At 35.6% G+C, this 19,257-nt stretch overlaps 1 protein-coding gene across 1 annotated transcript in view; it reads right to left on the reverse strand.

Annotated features, from left to right (window-relative positions):
* Window positions 1–9,578: 9,578 nt before the first annotated feature.
* Window positions 9,579–19,257, reverse strand: part of LOC112982188 (sperm flagellar protein 2) — a 57,557-nt gene continuing 47,878 nt past the window's right edge. The window contains 6 exon segments of the mRNA XM_064499987.1: window positions 9,579–9,731; window positions 9,734–9,863; window positions 9,987–10,110; window positions 10,202–10,410; window positions 10,497–10,714; window positions 10,817–12,009. Coding sequence (XP_064356057.1) covers window positions 9,693–9,731; window positions 9,734–9,863; window positions 9,987–10,110; window positions 10,202–10,410; window positions 10,497–10,714; window positions 10,817–12,009 — 1,913 coding nt within the window. The 3' untranslated portion in view covers window positions 9,579–9,692.

Here is a 19,257-nt window from a genome sequence, read left to right on the forward strand (position 1 = left end):
TTGAAAAGCAGAAAGCATCATAACCTGTGTATAGTGTTCCTTTGTAACAAAGCCTGATCCAGTTTCATCAACAGACTTGAAGCTGTGTAGAGTGTTGAGGAGCTGTGTCACAGACGGCACTGGCCAAGGATGTGCTGCTGCTAGCAAGAATCTGCGCCAGTCAATAAGTTCTGAGTTCGCTGCTAATGCAGTTGCCAGATTTTGTAACTATAAAAAGAAAATAATAAACATTGTCAAATGCACATGGGTAAATATACACTTTCTACGTAACATTTAACCTTAGACCTTTTTTCCAGTTTAAGATGTACAGGTTTCTGCAGTCCTCACTGCAGAAAGTCAAAGGTGCACAAAGTACTGGGAGTTCTTCCTGTCTCTTCCTTGTCCGCACAGTGCAGTTACACTGAGGAAGAATTAAATTTATGAAATTTACAGCTTACAGTGAATTTATAGTTCTCTCCAATGCTAGCACAAGTTCTACATGCTAAATGAGGGCCTTTATATGGCAAAAACACCAATCTTTTTCTTAGTGCCCACAGATGCTTGTGCCCCATGTCGTCTTGACATGAGCATCTGTGATCCACCCACAAACCTTGAAAAACTGCTTCTCTCAACACAAACACAAAAAATAACAATTGTCTTACCTCTTCCCTTCTACACAGGAGACATAAAAGCCCTTTACTTCCAGCAAGCTGAGTCCTGAGAGAGGGCAAGCTCATTACAAATTAAGATCAGGACTCTGCTCTCATTCAAAATGCATGGCGATCTCTGCACCAGTAAATAAAGCAGGCCAGAGACTGTCTCCGAGGCCACCTGGCATGTACAGCCAGCATCCTTCTAAATAAATACCCTTACTGCCTAACCAGCATGGCTCTATCCAAATTGCCTGTGAGGTACAGTCCTTAATGCAGGCTGAACCCTGCATCATGCCCAGACATTGTCTAGGGGAATGCTATGAACTGAACAGACAATTTAGCACTGTAGGGCCTGTGCCTGGGCCCTGTTTTGCTTTTACGGATGTATACCACCACGTGGCTTCTCTCTGCTCCCACATTACTTTCAGTGAACAAAAACAAGTTATAGAAAAGCTGCTTTGCGGCTTGTTGTGCATGTCTTTTTACCACTGAGGATGTAGTACGTGGATATCAGAGTGGGGTATGAGGACACAAATGGGGGGAATATATGTAAGATCACCTGATACAGCGTTAGGCGCAGAGGGAACAAAACTGGCACAGGTCATTTCTGAGCTATTCGTAGGTAGGATAGGTAAGGTGAATGCTGACTAGGTACCTCTATGCTATATTCTGTTCCACACCTCAATTTCCTTGTCAAGGTTTTGGTCTGGTATGCTCCAGACTGGAGCTCCAGAATGCAGCAATGTGTTTACAGGCATTAGGATCTGCGGCATCACAAAATGAGACTATGTGAAAATGCCCCAACACTGGCAAGTCCAGTACCGCTTACTTGCAAATTTATTTGAAATTCTACTAAACAGCGCAGTGAAAAGATGAAATGGTGACTAAAACTTGGAAGATAATTTATTACCTTTGTTATTGTTAGCTTTGTTCATTTTCTTTTTCTGCAAGTTCTTGCTTTCACTATAATTTTTAAAGTCTCCTTTTAAAGTGATATTTTTAAGGAAATTCATTTTAAGGAAATCCTGTTGTTAAAGTAAAAATAGTACTTTTAAGCACTAAAGGTTCTTAAAGAATAACGAACATGGGATACATGCTGCTCTATTAACAAATTGAATGAATCATATTTTTCCCCAAATAATTAATCTCCTGTGCTAAAATTATATATTTATATCCTGATTATGACAGCTGTGGGTACATCGTTCTAAATTCAGTTAAAATACATTACTCAGCAACTTTAAAATTGCTTGCTCATGAAGTTTATTTGGGTGAGGAATATTTGAATAAATCTGTTTGCATCATGTAAATTCCAATTAAATCTTACTATGAACCATGGCTTACTGTCAGAAAGAATTATCAAAATATGCCAAAACTAGTAAACCTTTTTATCCCATATGCTTACCAGCAACATCTGAAAGTAGAACTAGTCAGAGAATTCAGTGGTGGAAGGCTCAGAAATATTAAATTAAAATTTTTCATGTTCCTAAATCTGAAAATCTTGGACAAATAAGTCTAATGTCATACAGCTGCAGTTTTTATTCTTATATCCTGGAACAAAGAACATGAACAGTCTAATTTCAAGTCCTGGAAGTGAATTTTCAATGGTGTCTGAGGAACTGCTATAATTTGAAAATCATAAATAAACATAGTACAGATAGTAGCATTTAATTCTTGGTACGGTTGCTTCCAGAATATTTCTCTAGTGAAACTGAAGAACTGTAAGAAAAAACTGATAATGCCCTATAATCTTTATTCTCTTGGCTTCGTCATGGTAAGGACAAGGCTGCATATCCTACACATACCGACACGTCAATTGAAATGCAAAAAAGGTGTTAACTTACATCTGAAAGTGTTAAGTTCATCCACACATCAGGAAGGGAATCGGTTCCAAGATCCAAAGTAATCAAGTCCATTACAATGTCAATAAATACATTCTTTAGTATAAAACCTAGTGAAAAAACTCAATGTAAAAAAAAAGTATTTTCAAATTTAAAATAGACTTCTTGTGTTAATGAAAATCTTTTTATTGTAGTGGCCATATGGGAAGGTGATTTGTATTGCCATTATGCACTATTAATAGTGGTAATATCTTTCATGCCAAAATTCAATTTTTTCTCATTTAAAATAAATCACGTGGGGCCGATTTAATTGCAAAATGTCCAATATTCTGATAAACTGCAATTATTTTAATACTTACCCTGATCTGTATTGTGATCACTAATCCATTTCCACATAGTCTACACTGGTTGTTAGTGAGCAATTCACAAATGCCAAACACACATATATTCTGTGTATCTGAGTGTCATCACAGCTACCAACTTGTTCTTTCACTGTGCTCTATTTTAGATTAACCATAAATCTATATCTACCCTTGAAAGCAAGTGCATGTTAGAGAACAGAATAGTAGATACAGAACAGTATCTGTTAAACTTTCAAATAAAGTTGAATTGCTTCATATAATTTTGCTTGTGGAAGTTAATGATGAATACCCCAATTAATTTTATTTAAAATAAATCAGAAAATAAAAATAAGTTTATGCATATATGACAACATGTGTGTATTGATGACAAAACTGATTTCTTTTTTAAAAGGGGAATGAATTTGTTTCTACGCAAACAGAAAATTCAAACTTCATGTACAGTGTTAAAACATAAAATGACGCATGCTGAAATACGTAAGACAGATATGAGTCTGTCCATTCACACATGGACTTTGCCAGCTTAATGAGGATTCACTGTAAAATGGAATCTTTCCAATAGAGACAAAAATATAGGATTTTTTTTTCCTTATTACAGCCAAAGTTCTTGGGCCTTTAAAAAAGGAGCAGTTATGCACATTCTATATCTCTGACAAACTTTTTTCTTTGAAGTGGAATGAGTGAGATTTTTTAAATTTGCAAAGAAAGATGTCAATGGTAGGAATATCAAGAATGTGCTTGAATCTTAATTTCATAATGTAAGGATTCAAAATACAGTTCCCATTTGAATTTGTAGGTCTGCAATCCTTGCTCTTTGTATCCAAGTGGGAAAACAAGGAATAATGCCCTCAGCACCTCTTAATATCACAGAGAAACCCTGGGACTGGTCAGAGGCCAGTATGTATAAAAGGTTGGAGGGAAGAGAAAAAATAGGTTTGAGAAGCTTAAAGTTTGTTGGGACAGGAAGTAGTAAAGGAGAAAGACCTGCACTTGAAGCCTTATATGTCCTACCATAAATTTTGGCATGAAAGCAAAAGCTGAAAATAAATACTGGGAGAATGGCAGACTGATAACAGTGCTCTGATACCACTGCCTGAAGAATTTTCAGTTACACATTTTGAGGAAGAATAGCTTTTAAAAATCATGTGGGGTAGGCTGTTTACTGAAGCACTTTGGATTGCTGATTTAATAATTTTAAGGTACCCAGAAATATGTATTTTAATGAAGACTTCAAGCCCCAGGAATCAGATCATTTCTGTAAGGCACAATAAAGCCTACACTACAGAAGTATTGTTAACAGGAGATTTCACAGAAGATTCAATAAACCGGGTAACTTTAATGCCTCATTATTTTTACTGGTTCTTGGAAAGAAAAGGCTGTAGTCCACTAAGGAGGCAATAAAAAGTTTATGTTGAAATGATTGAACAAGTTTTTGCATCTTATTTGCAGGCTGAAATTGTCTAGTGCTTTACCATGGGAAGTACAGCTATCATAATTTTTATTTCAGACTTCAATAATCATTTCTTAGGCTAAGACAAGAAACAACTTGTTCACAACACTAATTTCTCTCTCCAGCTCTGATCCCTACTACTGGAAATCTGCTAACTTCTTTCACTCACATTATGTTATTGTCACATTATGTTATATGATATTACTGTTCACTTCCTACTATGCTTTCCCCACATGACCATAAATATTTAGTTCCTGGATTTTCAGTCATTTTCTAGCTTCCTAAAACCTAACCATATTTTGTTTCTATGCACAAAATTCCAAAAGGGCTACTAATCTCCTTGTGTCACTTTTCATGAGGGTATATGACATCAGAAACATAACTAGGAAGTTTTTGAGGGGAAATTAAAGAACTTTAATCAAGAGGTAAGGTCTGAAATGGGATTAAAGGATTGGAGACTAAACCTTTAATCACTATTTCTAGAACTTCGATTGGATTGTAGAACATGCTGGCACATAGCTTCTAGGTAAGTTTGTCTCTAGTTGATTGGAAGTAATGGCAAACAGATGAATTATTGTAAGCTCTCTCAGCTGCTCTGCAGTGCCTACTCATGTTTCTTACATTGTGGTAAGTGTGAGGAAGTTCTTCTGTCTATCATTTACAACTAAGTGACTTTCCATCTATTAATTACAGAATTGCTGATGTGCTGTGGGGTCACTTCCTAAATTACCCCTATATCCTGGAACCTCTGACTTCTGGGATAATGTTCAAGCATCTTTAGAAAAGGTATAGCAGCTCAAAGACTTCAAATATAGTGTGGCCTACTTCCTTCTCATGATGTATCTAGGAGGAATAAGGAATGTTCAGATGGAGAGAGGAAACCTCTCATAAGGATATCAAAAAGATATCAAATAACTGTTTTTAACATATTTTTAGGTATTTTGTCTAGTGGTTTTGTTTATACTATAGAGCATGGACTGTTTTTGAATGTCACATTATATTGCAAGACAAAAGGTGATCAGTTTTCTTTAGGGGATGCCAACACCACAGAACTGCTTTATAATCATGGTGAGATGTTGTAAGTGAGTGGGCAGCTGCACAGACAGTGCTGAGAAAAGAATGCTGGTGTCAGTGAATGGGGCTCTGCAAGTAGTAGGAGGAAATGATGTCCTCTGGGAAAGAATGGGAAGAAAATTCCCATTCTTCCCATTCTGATTTGTCCATCTAACAAGGCTGGTTTCAAGCCAGGAAATGGGGAAAATCAGAAGAAGCAATAGGGAGACGCAAGAGCAAGACGAAAGAGTGATTAAAAGTTAGAAGTAAATATTTGAGATACCTAAATATAAACGTCAGGAATATTAGGGAGAAAGGGAAAAACGTATTGGATATCCAAGAGCATGTATACTCCCTTGAATTTTGAAATAAAATGAGGAGAGTTGTTGAATATCTAAGTGAAATTACAAGGGGAAAATAAAACAAAGGCAGTGCTCTGGCATGGCCATGCTCTGATTCAGGAGATAAGGCATTTCTGAAAAAAAATTCAAGAATGTTAAAAGGACAAGACCTGTGACATTGACAACATAGATTAGATATGCTTTTTTCTGGTAAAACAAAGGAAGAGTACAAACAGTTCTTTAAGCTCGTAGAATGTGTCAGGCAGTAACCATTTTTGATTCAGAAGAGGAAGGCACAATGGAGTATCTGTTCTAAAGCAGGTTCTGATTAATAAGGAACACTTGAATGAGAGTCTAAAAATCAGTATTTTTCTGGATGATAGAGGCCCATTAAATGGTGGCATTCCAGTGAAAGATAGGAATAAAAATATAGCAAAAACACATAACTGGGGAGTCAAACATTTTAGAAACATAATGTAAGGGAGAAGGGTGTTTAGGATAACCAGCACTTACTGAAGGATACTATATTTTAAGCATAATTTCACAGTCATCCTCAACACCTTTCTCATGCATTGCATCATAAGCAAAACAGCAAGCTGTGCCATATAAAGGAGAAATTAGAAGTGAAGCGACCATGATAGTCACAGAGAGCTCTTTAATAGCTTAAAATAAATGAGCAGACTTATTCAAAAATGTAAACATGAATTATTTTGCATCACTCCCCTAACTCTGTGAAGCCAAATACAGATGGAGAAAACTGCTAAGACACCCATTCTAATTATTGCTCAAGATATTAGTAATACATACATTCTGTGCAATTCACAATTTCTGGAGCAGTAACAACTTCCTAGAAAGATCACATGACACTTATATTGGGTATGCCATTTGGAACAAGTGCTATTTCCCAGCTATAAGTGGGGTCTTTAAGTCACAGGATTACGTTAAATTACTTTCTGAACCATTAGCAATTATTCAGACTTTAGATACTTCTCTACCTGACACTTTCTATGAAAGCTATGGAAATCTAGTCTAAATGAAATTATTATACATTGGAAGTACAACTGATTAAAATAATATACTTGAAGAGTAGCTATCAACATGAGAGCGCATTTCAGGGAAGTCTCACTGTCTGGAGTTTGCTTCTGGTTAATATTTTGTTACATGACCTAGGTGATTGAGCAGAGAATGAACTTATTAAACATGTAGATACCTGTTTAATTGGAAAGGATAGCTAGCATTTTGGAGGAAGAATCAAAATTCGAAAAAGATTTTGAAAAAACAGAGAGATGATCAAAATCATTAAGTGAATGTCCCAGGAGATATGCTTTGAGAAACAGAATGCACAAATTAATATGCTTATTATTTTGCAGATAAGAACAATCTGGAGAGGACTTCAAGCACATTAGAGAACAGGATTAGAATTCAAAATGAGCTTTACAAATTGGAGATATAGCCTGAGACAAACAGGACACTAGTCAGTAAGGGGCAACTGTAATGGGACTAACATAATAATGAAGTGCATCAGGAACCTGCCCTGTGTCAGGGCAGGAACCTTACTGCCAAAGAAACAGTTCTGTAGAAAAGGCTCTAGGGATTACAGCTGATCACAAGCTAAATTGAGTAAACAGTATCACCAGAAAGTATATGGAAAGATGCTGGAAACAATCTTTTCATTTTTCTCAGCTCTGTTAAGGCTTCTGGAGTGCGGTTTTGGAACCTGCAGATGAAGAGGAATGCATGCAAACTAAAGAGGGCCCAGGGGAGAGCAGCAAGAATCATCACAGGGTTAGAAAACATGGCCTGAGAGGAAAGGTTGAAGGAATTACGCTAATTTCATTTATATAAGGAAGACTGAGAGAAAACATAGCAATAGTTTTCCAGTTAAAACAAAATGTTACAAAAAGAATGGTCATAATTACTCTCAATAGCCATATAATCAGAAGGACAATAAGGTACTAGGGAAAAAGGAAAAACAACTCTAGAGTGGAATATTTTACAAGCTTATAAAAAAGAGGGACAGATATTGGCTATAGATGGTATGACTAAACTTGATCTCATTTCATTGCAGGACTTAGACAAGTCCTTGATGTCCCTTTCCAACTATTTTTTACGACACTAAGATTTCTCTGGTATTTTGCCAAAAGCAACATATCCAGCATCTTCAATCTTAACAGTACAAAAACATGATGCTGCCCTAGAGTCATGGAAGTGACTTCAGTATTATCAGACTCAATATGCTTTTGTTTGTTACTTTGTTTTTTGTCTTCTGCTGTTGGACTTTCTGGTACATGTTGTCATATACTTTTTCTAATCACATCACAGCTGGAAGCTTCCCGTTTGAAAATCTCAAAGGGAAATATTGACTATTACGAGACTCAGGAGAAAGTCTTCAGAATCAGCAATGCTAATCTAATAAGGAATCCTCTATAATATGTATCCTGTTACTTATTAGCTAAAGTACAACTGAACATTTTTATTATCTGAGAAATCACCAATACAGATATTTCAAAGACGTGTATTTTATAAGCTACCATCTAATGCCCAATACTGATTTTATGTTCTGATCCCAACAAATTAGCTCTACCTGACTGGACTAACATCCTTTAATGAGGCATTCATTCAAAACCTATTCTATTTCTGACATAGGCAACTATTTAGACCTAGAAGTAGCATGAATTATATAAGATACATATGATAAAGATATATATAACATACCTTCTACAATTACTAGACATGTCATGTCTTATACTGAAAGTACAGAGCTGATCTTGATTTAGAAAAGGGTTGATTTAAGGTGAATGACCTCAAATTCCTTTCTCCCCAATTATTTCCAGTTCATCCTCATGTTGCAAGGACTAAGAAGTATCATTAGGGAATATGCTCTAGTTTTCTTTTGATAGAAATCATTGCCTTTGATTGATGGGAGATATACACTCTCTTGGTATGCTTTATCTTGATTGGAAATTATAAAGTAGAAGGTTGCATTTAGAACATTTAGAAAGTAGGAAGAGGCAAATTATGAAATTAGAAATTTCTCTGAAGTTCTCATTCTCAACTTCCAGGTTAAGAATAAAGAGAGCAGCATTCTATTTCCTTTACAGGGAAAAATGATGGTTCAAGCTGTGAAGTATATTAGTCATATCCTGGCTACAAGAGTATTTGCTACTGGAAGAGTGACTCGGGCATTTAATAATCAGCAATGGAAAATGGCTCTGTTCTGCCTCTGCATGAAAGTCCTGTGAAGGACAAGTGTGACAAAAATCTGTAAAAGGTCATGTTAAACTTTGCACACAACAGAATAAAAAGTAGCAAGACATACAAATATGGAGAGAAGCCATGACCCAAAATTCATAGGCTACAGAGGTCAAGCAATCATCTGACAGAAATAATGCACTGATTTTCTACACGTTTATCAAAAATAAAATCAGGGTTTTCAAAATCAATGAAAGATTGAGACTAAGATAACAGTTAGCTCCAGTGGATATAATGTATTATGACTCAGGTAAAAGCAATAAACAATCAGAAGTTATGAGTCATCCCTCTGTCCAAGTGCCAGCAAGGTCACAATGTACTCCATTATATTTGTTCATTGTCTTCAGATAAGTGTCTTTTGGAGAAATTGGGTATATAAGGGCAAATGTAAACAGCTAATGGAGATTCAGCAGCGAATATGCACACAAAAAAGCCATCTTTTAAAATTGCAACATTATAAAATAAATACAAATTTTACTCTCACTGATCTTGCAAGACTTTCTTTTAAAATATCCATATATGTTAAAAGAATGATTGTGAAGTAAAAACTAAGAATTTTCATCTAATCACTTCCACAGTGACTCTCCAAGTCAAACTCAGAGGAGCAATCTGATCTTCCATTTATTCTCATATCATCTGCCTGTAGTCTTCTATTTCTCTGCCAAGTAGTATTCCACAGATGAATAGCTTTCTTGGGGTCAAACTTTTTGATATCTGGAGAGTTCATCTGAATTATCATAAGATCTGTCACACTTTCAGACATTAGTTTAGAGTGCAGATGCATCATGGTGAATTTCATTTGACTGAAGCCTCGCTCTGTTTCAGCTGAACTTGCAGGCAGTGTTAGGATCAAATCTACCAATCTCAGGATGTTGGGATACTTCTTTGAATAATCTGAATTCACTGAATCCCATGTCAAGGTCTGGATGTTCTGAAATCTAAAAAGCACAGTAAAAAAATCTGTTTTTATGTATCGCTATATACATTTCCATAATCCTTTTCAGTATGCTCTAGATACTTCTAAATTGTTAAAACAGACACATACGCAGTATCCTTACTACCTGTTATATAGCTCTAATTTCAACATGTTCCACTCAGTTTCAACTTCACCAATTTTCACAGAGGCAGCTTCTAGTATGACTTCATAATGTTTAGTCAAGACAGACACTTCCTTTTCACCAAATTCTATAACAGAGGCAAAAGAAAAAATATTTTTATACTTTAAAAACATTTAGAACATGCATTTCTTCAAATAACCACTATCATAGTTCTATACCTTGTTTAATTTTGTCAGGCCATAGTTTAAAACTTCCAATAGTAGTTGCTCTCAAAACATCTTGACTTGCATCGCAAAAACAATCACGCAACCTCTTCATCAAATTACTTAATACTTTAGTTCGTACGGATAAAATATTTCCATTTCCAACAAGCTGGTAACCATGAAAGTGTGGAATAGTCTCCATCAAGCGTTCCTTTGGTCCAGCTCTGAAAGATAAAAAATGCAAAACAATATATAACACTCTTGCTATATTCTAACTTAGATCATGGCTCAGTTGTTAGAAATGACAGACCTTGTTTGATACATGTGGAGTGTGGCCAGCGTTGATTGCACAGTTGCAAATATATCTGCAATGGAGGAGCTGTGATCCAGAGTAACACGTAACAGAATGTTGAGGACATTAATGACATCCAGCAAGAAGTGAGAGAACTTGACTATCTCCATTTTCAGAAGGACCTGTAAAAGGCCTTTGACCTTTTGCTGATTTGAGGCTCTTGAATCTCTTTCAATCTGGAAATCAACGAGGAAAAAGAATATGCCAAGTGTGTGGACCAAAATTAGCCATGGTGATTAATTTTTCCTAATGGTATATCCAATTTTTGAATCGGTTACCTTACTGAGATGTAGAACAATCGCAGGATAACCTTTAAGGAGAATTTGGAGAGCTGTTTGTAGACGAGCAAGCCATTGGGAGCCTCCAATGCGAGAAGGAATAGCTGGCCGTAAATTAATGGCTTCATATGTGGCTTTGAGATTGTTCTTATTTAGAGGTGAGTTATGATAAAAATAATACATATTTTTCAAGACACTGCTTAAGATAGTATATAGCTGAATATTTTTCAATGCTCCTTTGTAAGCCAGTTTAAGACGGTGAGCAAAACAATGTACAGATTGTACACAAGGCTGAATTTCCCTCAGAAGTTTAGCTACGCCATTGTTTTCTCCTACCATGACATCTGTTCCGTCACTTCCAAACCCAACTAATTTTCTTGACCAGTCTTGGCTTGCCAGATTGAGCTGAAGATTTATTTGTAATGTTTCCTCAATGGCATTTTTTATGCTTGAAGGGTCAGTTTTATGAACAGGTTGAACCCCAACAATCTGGCAATGGACTTTTCCTTCGTTTGCAAAACGTACATAGACAACGGCAGCTGCTTTGAGTATACTGTCTGTGACTCCATCACTAATGAGAGAGAAGAATTTACATTTCTCCAATTTCTCTTTTAAAGCCCTTCTTTCTACTTCAGCAATAAAATGTATAAACATTCTTGCTGACTTGTCATTTCTAAATACAGAACCAATATCCACTCCTTTCATATCATCTAATTTGCACATCCAGTCAAGGTCTGTAAAGGGACGTCCAGATTTAGCAATAGCATGGCATGTTCTAAAAATATTTTCTACTCTTCCTAATGTTATGGCATTCATACTCTTCAAAATCTGCTCAGCAGAAGCTATATCTGGCGAAGCAGTGCTGGCAGCTTCCATGCAGGTAGCCCAGGCATGAGCTTCACTACTCTGGTGTATATTTATAAATTCAAGCTTGAAGTCATCAGTGCCAGAATAAAAATTATGTACGTTTTCCCCCAAATCCACATCATGCTTACGACACAATGCACAGAACATTATCCCCCTTTCATCATCATATTTTAACCAGGAGTATTTTGTTAGCCATATTTTTGAAAACTGGAGATTCCTCTTTGTTCTCTGATGTTGCAAATCTTTCTTGTCTTTCCCTTGGTCACCAACTTCTTTCTTGCTAGAAGAATTACTCTTGCCTTTAAATTGCTTCAGTGCTCTTATAGCTATAATTTAAAGAGAAACAACTAAATATAAAATAGTTTTTATTGCCTAAATAACCAATTTTATTTTCCTTTTTTCTTCCACATTTTTTGGTTAATTTAGGGCTAAACCGTGACTTGGAATAAATAACCGCAAAAGGGAACAAGAAAAACTGAAATCTCCTCTTACATCACTTGACAGCTACCTGGGACCCATGTAGGAAATGCTCAGTTTTAACTCCAAGTTCCTTTTGACTAACAGAGGTTTGTCAGAATCTGCAACCAGTGAAGTACAGAAGCATCCAATATCATTTTTGAAACAGAGAAAAACTGAGCCAGGAAACAGAATTCAGAATGGTCTTTCAGGCAAAATGTCTCCAGAAGATACTGCTGAAGTCAGGAACCTTTTATGATGCCCATTATACCCAACATTAACAGAAAAGGTTACTTTGAGCAAGTGCACAAATACATAAAAGTACCTGTCTCAGAATAAGATGTTCTACAGTATACTTAGCTGACCCGATCCTCTTAAAAATATATTTATCTGCAGAATGATTTCGTTACTACTTTGAGAAAAACTGTATAAGCTTCACATTTTGTTCCCAAAATGGAGGCATTTTTCAGAATGTTGAGATTGTTCTCTCAAGTTGTTCAAGATAGTCATTCTCATATTTGGTAAAAGCAAATGCCATAAACTGACATTTTTGAAAATTCTGTCTCTAGAACTTATCAATCTACTCCTTTTGGCAGATAATTTAATGATTCTTTTAGTGCACAGTTTGTATAATTTCATGGCTTTGAAAAGAAAGCACCCAAATAGCTAAGACAAATTCCACACAAAACTGAGGCAATAAACCTTGAAATCTATTCATTGGGAAACAGCAGAACTAAAGCATTAAGGAAGTGACCTAAGAGCAATCTATCTCCCCACCCTCATTTTTGTGATATGTACCTCAGGAGGCAAAATCAACAATTACATTAAGCTAATCATAGGAAATAATGTTGTTTCTGGTACTTTCAAAGCTCTTAGGCAAAAGACTCCTTGTACCCAATTCTTTCCTATTTTAGAAGCAGGTGCAAATTTTCATATATATGTTTTTTTTATATATATATATAAATATATATATACATACACATATGAATTATAGAATTTGTAAGAGCTATTTGTTCCCTTTGTAATCTAAAATGACAGTTTGTCTATTCCATTCTATTCTGAGCATCATGAAAGGCCATAATACTAAAAAATGTTAAGAACGTGTAGTTCGAATACTATCAGTGTTATTCCATTATCAGTGATTCATTTAAAGAGCTGTTGATAAGTCATGGAAGAGTAAAAAAACATTCTGCTTTGAGCTAGCAGCTGTTTTCTATCTGTTGTTGCTATCCACATGGATAGCAAAAACAACTGGACCTCCACAGATGCAGTTGCTGACGTGCCTAAGTAGCACACCCGGGACCAAAAAGAGAGAAGGAGAAGCATTCTTAATGTACAGTAAAGATTAAAAACCTTCCCTAACGGTAGGCAGCCATAAAAACTCAAGCATTGGTGAAAAAAAGGGGATTAGAGGATATGAAGCAGCAGAAGTGAGAGGGCAGAAGGGGCAAAATGGTTGTAACACCCCTATAGCGCCTACTGCTTCTTGAGGTGTATGGGAACCAGTGGAAATCTGCTGCTGGTGAGATGAGAAAGGAACAGGGACCAAAAGTAGGTGCCAGAGTCTCTGTCAACACCTACTGACCACTGTCAGGGACTAGAATCCCCGGGACGTGGAATTTCAATTTTACTAACACTTTTCAAATTCAAATTTGTTTTAAAAGCAAGGGTTAGAACACTTGGAAAATATGTTTGGGACATCATGTGTATACAAGTCATCAGCTGTATATGTCTTTAGAAAGACAGCATATCCCACAGCATATTAGAGCAGTAAATGTATAGCTAAGAAGCACCAATCATGAGATCAAATCTATAACCCATTTAAACTATGATGACCTCTCTGAACCAGGTTTCAGTCATTAAAAAGCCTCCCTCAAGTATATTCTTACCATGCTTACCTAAGGAAATGAAGGTTATGCAATCATGTTGCTTAGATATCTGCACATCAATTTGTCTGTCCGACAATTCTCCCCCACAGAAAATTTTAGAATCCAACAACCAGTTTCAACCAAATTTGTCAGTAGGGTAGAGATAAGAAGTTCCTATAAAATTCTTTCATATCTGCTTCAGCTTTTATCCGCTCTGTTTGTGGCCAAGAAGCAATAGTCAGCATACACTCAGTTCCACACCCCACACAGCGTACAATGCAGCTTGGCCCTAGCTATGCAAGCAAAAAATGTAGGAAAGAGAACATGGCAGAAAAACAACAGCTTTATGAAATGAGGCTAAGGGACATAGAAAGGAACAGAAGATGTACTAGCAGGAGGAATGTGGGAACAAGGGAGAGGGCTGTATTTATTGCAATGGTACTTCTGGAAAGAACACAGAATACAAAAGGAAGCCAGCCTTCACTGCTTATGAAGCAACTTGTTTTTCACATAAAAGTTTGTCATTAATGAAGACAAAGTGAAAACAAATGTAAAAAAGACTACATAAGGTAGAATTGCTTTTCATTACAATCTTTTTCAAAGTATCATTCAGTATACAAAAGGTGACATTCACAAATATTTACATATGTTTCAATAAGCAGTGCAGCAACATAATAAACATAACATGCAAAAAATTAATTCAGTTGAAGAAATAAAGATTATTGCAAAAACTAAAACCGAAAACTGAAAAATAAACTATCATAAAAGAGAATTAAGAATGATAGCAATACAATTTTACAGTAGATGTGTAACCTGTGAACTACGGCAGTTGCATTTTGAAGGGACACAAGGAATAATGAGCAATCACAGGGCCTCAAATACAAGACATAGATATGATATAAAGAAGTCTATTTTCCAAAGATTCTCAAACAGCAGTAAAATATTTTGATTTTAAATTTCAGTTTGACACTGCATGAAAACATTTGCCCAAACCGAGGGAGACTGTAGGAAAGAGAGAGATTATAAATGTATACAAGCAACAAAATATGAAGAGATTGTAAATCTAGACTAGCAATGAGTATTATGCTAACATTTTGTTCCCTTTCCAACAAATTTCACTAAAATATTTGAACAGATTCCTGTTCCCCTTCATTTTCACTGAGAAAAGAATTTCCATAGCAATTTCTAACTAGATGTTTGTATGACAAAGATCTACACAGAATCTGTGGCAATACTGTAATGCACGAACGAGTGAAATAAACCCTTCAGATAGATTATGTTCACTGAACTTCTGTAGTCTAAATAGTAATCTGGGATACTTCTGTCATTAGGGAAAAGACAGGCGTCTCAAGAATATGACTCATTCCCTCTAATTATTCAGATAAATCATCCCCTGCAGGTGAATCTCACTGTAAATATTTACTTCATTGCTTCATTAAGGACTACTACTGATTCTGAGGTGTTACATGCACAGTCTTTACTAATTACCAAGAGCTGGGATTTTAAATTTAGAATCACACAGAGTAACATATGCCTGATTCTGCACAAATGCAATGAGGGGAAAGGAGAGGTCCTTTGTCATACTGCTTGGCATCTCAATGCTTGTGTATATATATGTGTATTTAAATGCACAGATGCACACACAAGCATGTTAAAGATGTTTCAAAAAAGTAATTAGATGCAAAGATTTTTAAGCAGCATAGAAAGAAAAACAGTCACAGGGTTCTGAAATTAAATAACATATGTGATTTAGCAAGAGACCTAACAGCAGAGGTAAGCAAAAATACTTGTCAGTAGAATTACCATATTTTCCATTATCTGTAGGGAGAGGTACTATATCTATCCCAGGCTTTTGAGGCCAAAGGTTTAGGCATCTTCCATCTATATCATTTGTCTAGTAGAAGATACTTGCTTGATCTACGAACCTAGCTTTTCATATTTTCAAGTTTTGAAAGAAGCACACTGAAAACAAATTTAATCTTAGGAAAGATGAAAGCTATAGTTGCAGAAATTATTTCTGTGCTCACATGTGAGCTTCAATCTCTGTTCCCATCAAACTCAGTTCATGAACTTACAGTGCTCTTCAAGTGTCTCTACAAAAGTGCTTGGGAAGGGACAGCATAACCTATACACATTATTTGTGGTCAGTGTGCAATTCTTTCTCACTCAGCAAAAACTTCTACCAAAAGGCAAAATTTCAATGGAACAGGATGCACACTTTGATATGCTTATCCATTCTAAATCCAGCAATACAGCAAAACTCAGCTGACAAGTCGACAATGTGAAAATGAATAGAAATGAGATTTAGTCATTGGCTGTTCTGTGTAGTTGACAAATCTGGAATCATAAGGTCCAGTAGAATCACTGAGGATAGCTCATATCTTAGCAGGCTAATTTAGATTTTTAAAATAGACATTTTAAACAGTTTTTGGCTATTGGATTTAGAAGTGTTTAAAACTTGTTTGAAGATTATTTATGATGAATAATTACTCCTATAATTCAAGCTGAAATGGTTCATGAAGATCATGATTGTGAAAAAAAGAAAACAGTTAAAAATATGCTTGTGTAATTTAGTCATAAAAAGGAGGATAAAATCTAGGATAATCTACTTCAGTTTGTTTGGTAGTGTAAAGAATAACCAAAATTGGATTCACTGAAGCACCTTTAGAATAAAATTGATAAATTCCAGATGTATGCTAATTCACTTAACAATGGATGTGGTCATAGGAAGAAGATAGTGCTGAAAGGAATCAGAGTGGGAAAGATCTAACAGATGGTTAGTTTAATTTTGTTGATGAGAACGAAACACATCCAAAGAGAATGCGGAATCAAAAAGAAAAAACTGAGTTAGTAGATAAATTTCTCAGGCTATATGTTAAAGTCAAGGAATTGATTGAAAAAGTTAGTGAAATGAAGAAATACTGCAAAGCCACATTTAGTTAGGGCAAAGGCACTCAGAATAATGAAAAAACATATTTAAAGATTTCCTTATCAAATGAAAGACTGTGTCAACAGGTAGGAAGATCCAGCACAGGTCATATCTTTTGTCCATCGATGCTTAGGATGGTGATTAATGTGTCTCCATGGAGAACCAAGTGTGCAGGATAGAACAAAGTTGTCTATGATGCATCAGCAGTTCTTTAATACTTTAAATTCCTAGGAAACACAAAACTGTTTAGAATTTTTAGAAGATTTTTTGTAAGTCCCCAACTAATTGGTGCGCTTGTTTTGTCTTTCATTTTGGCAATTTGTTGAACATATCTTGAAAAGACATCTTATTGACATTTGGCAAACATCCTTTGAAAAAAAGTTTACATGTCTATTCCAAACTAGTGGTCTCTCCTTTGTTACTCTTTCTTTTTTCTTTCTTGGTTTTCTAGATAAATTGAAAGATTTCTATTATTTTAAATTTTTCCTTCAGGCAATCTCCATAACACTATACAAAATCAGCCTAATATTCCATTTTCAGAACAACTTTAGGAATTTTGCTATTTACATAGTACAGAAGATTGGTAGATTCATTTTATTTAAATATGTAGACTTTCCCTAAAGCCTATGTCTCTTGTGCTCCCACCATCTCAATACCAGATCTAAAGGTATGTTTAAGAATAAAATCTGTAGTGGTAATGTCTGCAGATACCTATCTTTTGCCATATTCTTCACCTTTACTGGTAAGGTTTCTGATGGATTTCTATTATGAATAGTCAGAAGATTGCTCATGCAAGTAAGAAATTGAAGAGTAGGGTGCCTTTGGCAGAAAATCTAGGTCTGTTTGGATATTCTGCAAGAGAGGGGTTATTAGTGGGTTATTTTTTGGTATCCTCTTTAGAGCTGCTCTCCAACAGCCTCAGTCCAGTATACTAGAGTGCCAGTGTGTGAAGTGTGGAGACTCTATAATGAAGAGAAGTGGTTGTCTTAGGAAGCCTGGGTTGTAATTTATTTGATTTTACAATGTGCAGGAGAATGGGAGAAAGTATCTTAAAGATTACTTCCACAGCTGGTGCTTCACTTCCTAACTCATATGTCCAAAAAGGTAAATATCTTGATTTAATAGTAATGAGACAGTAAAAAAAAATGCTGCTGCATGTTCTTGGGGACCTAATTTTAAGTAATACCATTCCTTATCCTTGTCCTAGAGAGAAGGAAGGGACAAGAGATGGAGCTGCACATCTCAGCTAGAGTTAGGGAAGGCCAGTGGAAGACCTGGCGAAGATCTTATGCCACAGGGTATTTGTCTCCTACTTTACATATATATTTGCAATTTGAGCATTTAGATGTATTATATACTTAGAAAAAATAATCTTGCAGCATGAATCAGGATAAATTTCTCTTATTTGTGCCTGACCAGGAAGTTGAAGATATTGAAACAATAAAGGTTCAGGAGAAAGCAGCTGTCTTGTGCAAGATATATCACTGTAATAACTGTGCTGTCATTTGTGATGTTATCTGTGCAGACTGCCCTGTGGCTTTCTGGGTGTAGTCTAAGAAGTCATTTCAACCCTGTGGTTTCCTGGCATGCATCATTACCATAATATAAATAAAAATAGTAATATATAACCTGGGTCCTGCCAATTTGTGAGATCATCCCAAGATCATACTGTCATTAAGTCAGTGAAGGATTTTTAATAGAAGTGTCTTTCATATGAAAGATATGGTCTGCCACCAATAAAATTATAATATAAGCCTTCACAATTTGGAACTTATAATGCACTATCTAATGATTACAAAAGTAAAGATTTTTAGCTTCATGTGGCATTATATATGCAATACTGGCTGTTACTTTCATTTCTGTAGAGCAGGTTGGAATGCTTACACACATACATTTGTTCACCTATGCTATAGATAAAAGGATATGCATCTCTTTAAAAGAAAACCGTAACCATGTTTCTGACTAAAATAAATTCATGTTCAAAAGCTAAATGCAAATTTCCATAAATATATACGGAAGGTATTTCTGAAGAAAGGATCAAATTCAACTTCAGTGTGCCTCTGTGGCTTTATTATATTGGAAAACTTGGTCCAAAAACTTGATCCAAAATTGTAAATACATATTTACGTATTGCATCTTGTGATCTTAATTGCATTCATGTACTAAAATTATAATTTGGAAGACTAATTGTAAGGAATCCCTCTGCAAATGTGTTTAATTACTTTCCATCTCACTTTAAAATGCTTTACCCAAATTATTTTATAGTATTTATATAGCAGTATTAAGTTTTGCTAGAAGTTACTTTCAAATGTCCTAACCCT

The sequence above is a fragment of the Dromaius novaehollandiae genome, chromosome W, assembly GCF_036370855.1.
Source record: "Dromaius novaehollandiae isolate bDroNov1 chromosome W, bDroNov1.hap1, whole genome shotgun sequence".
Lineage (NCBI taxonomy): Eukaryota > Metazoa > Chordata > Aves > Casuariiformes > Dromaiidae > Dromaius > Dromaius novaehollandiae.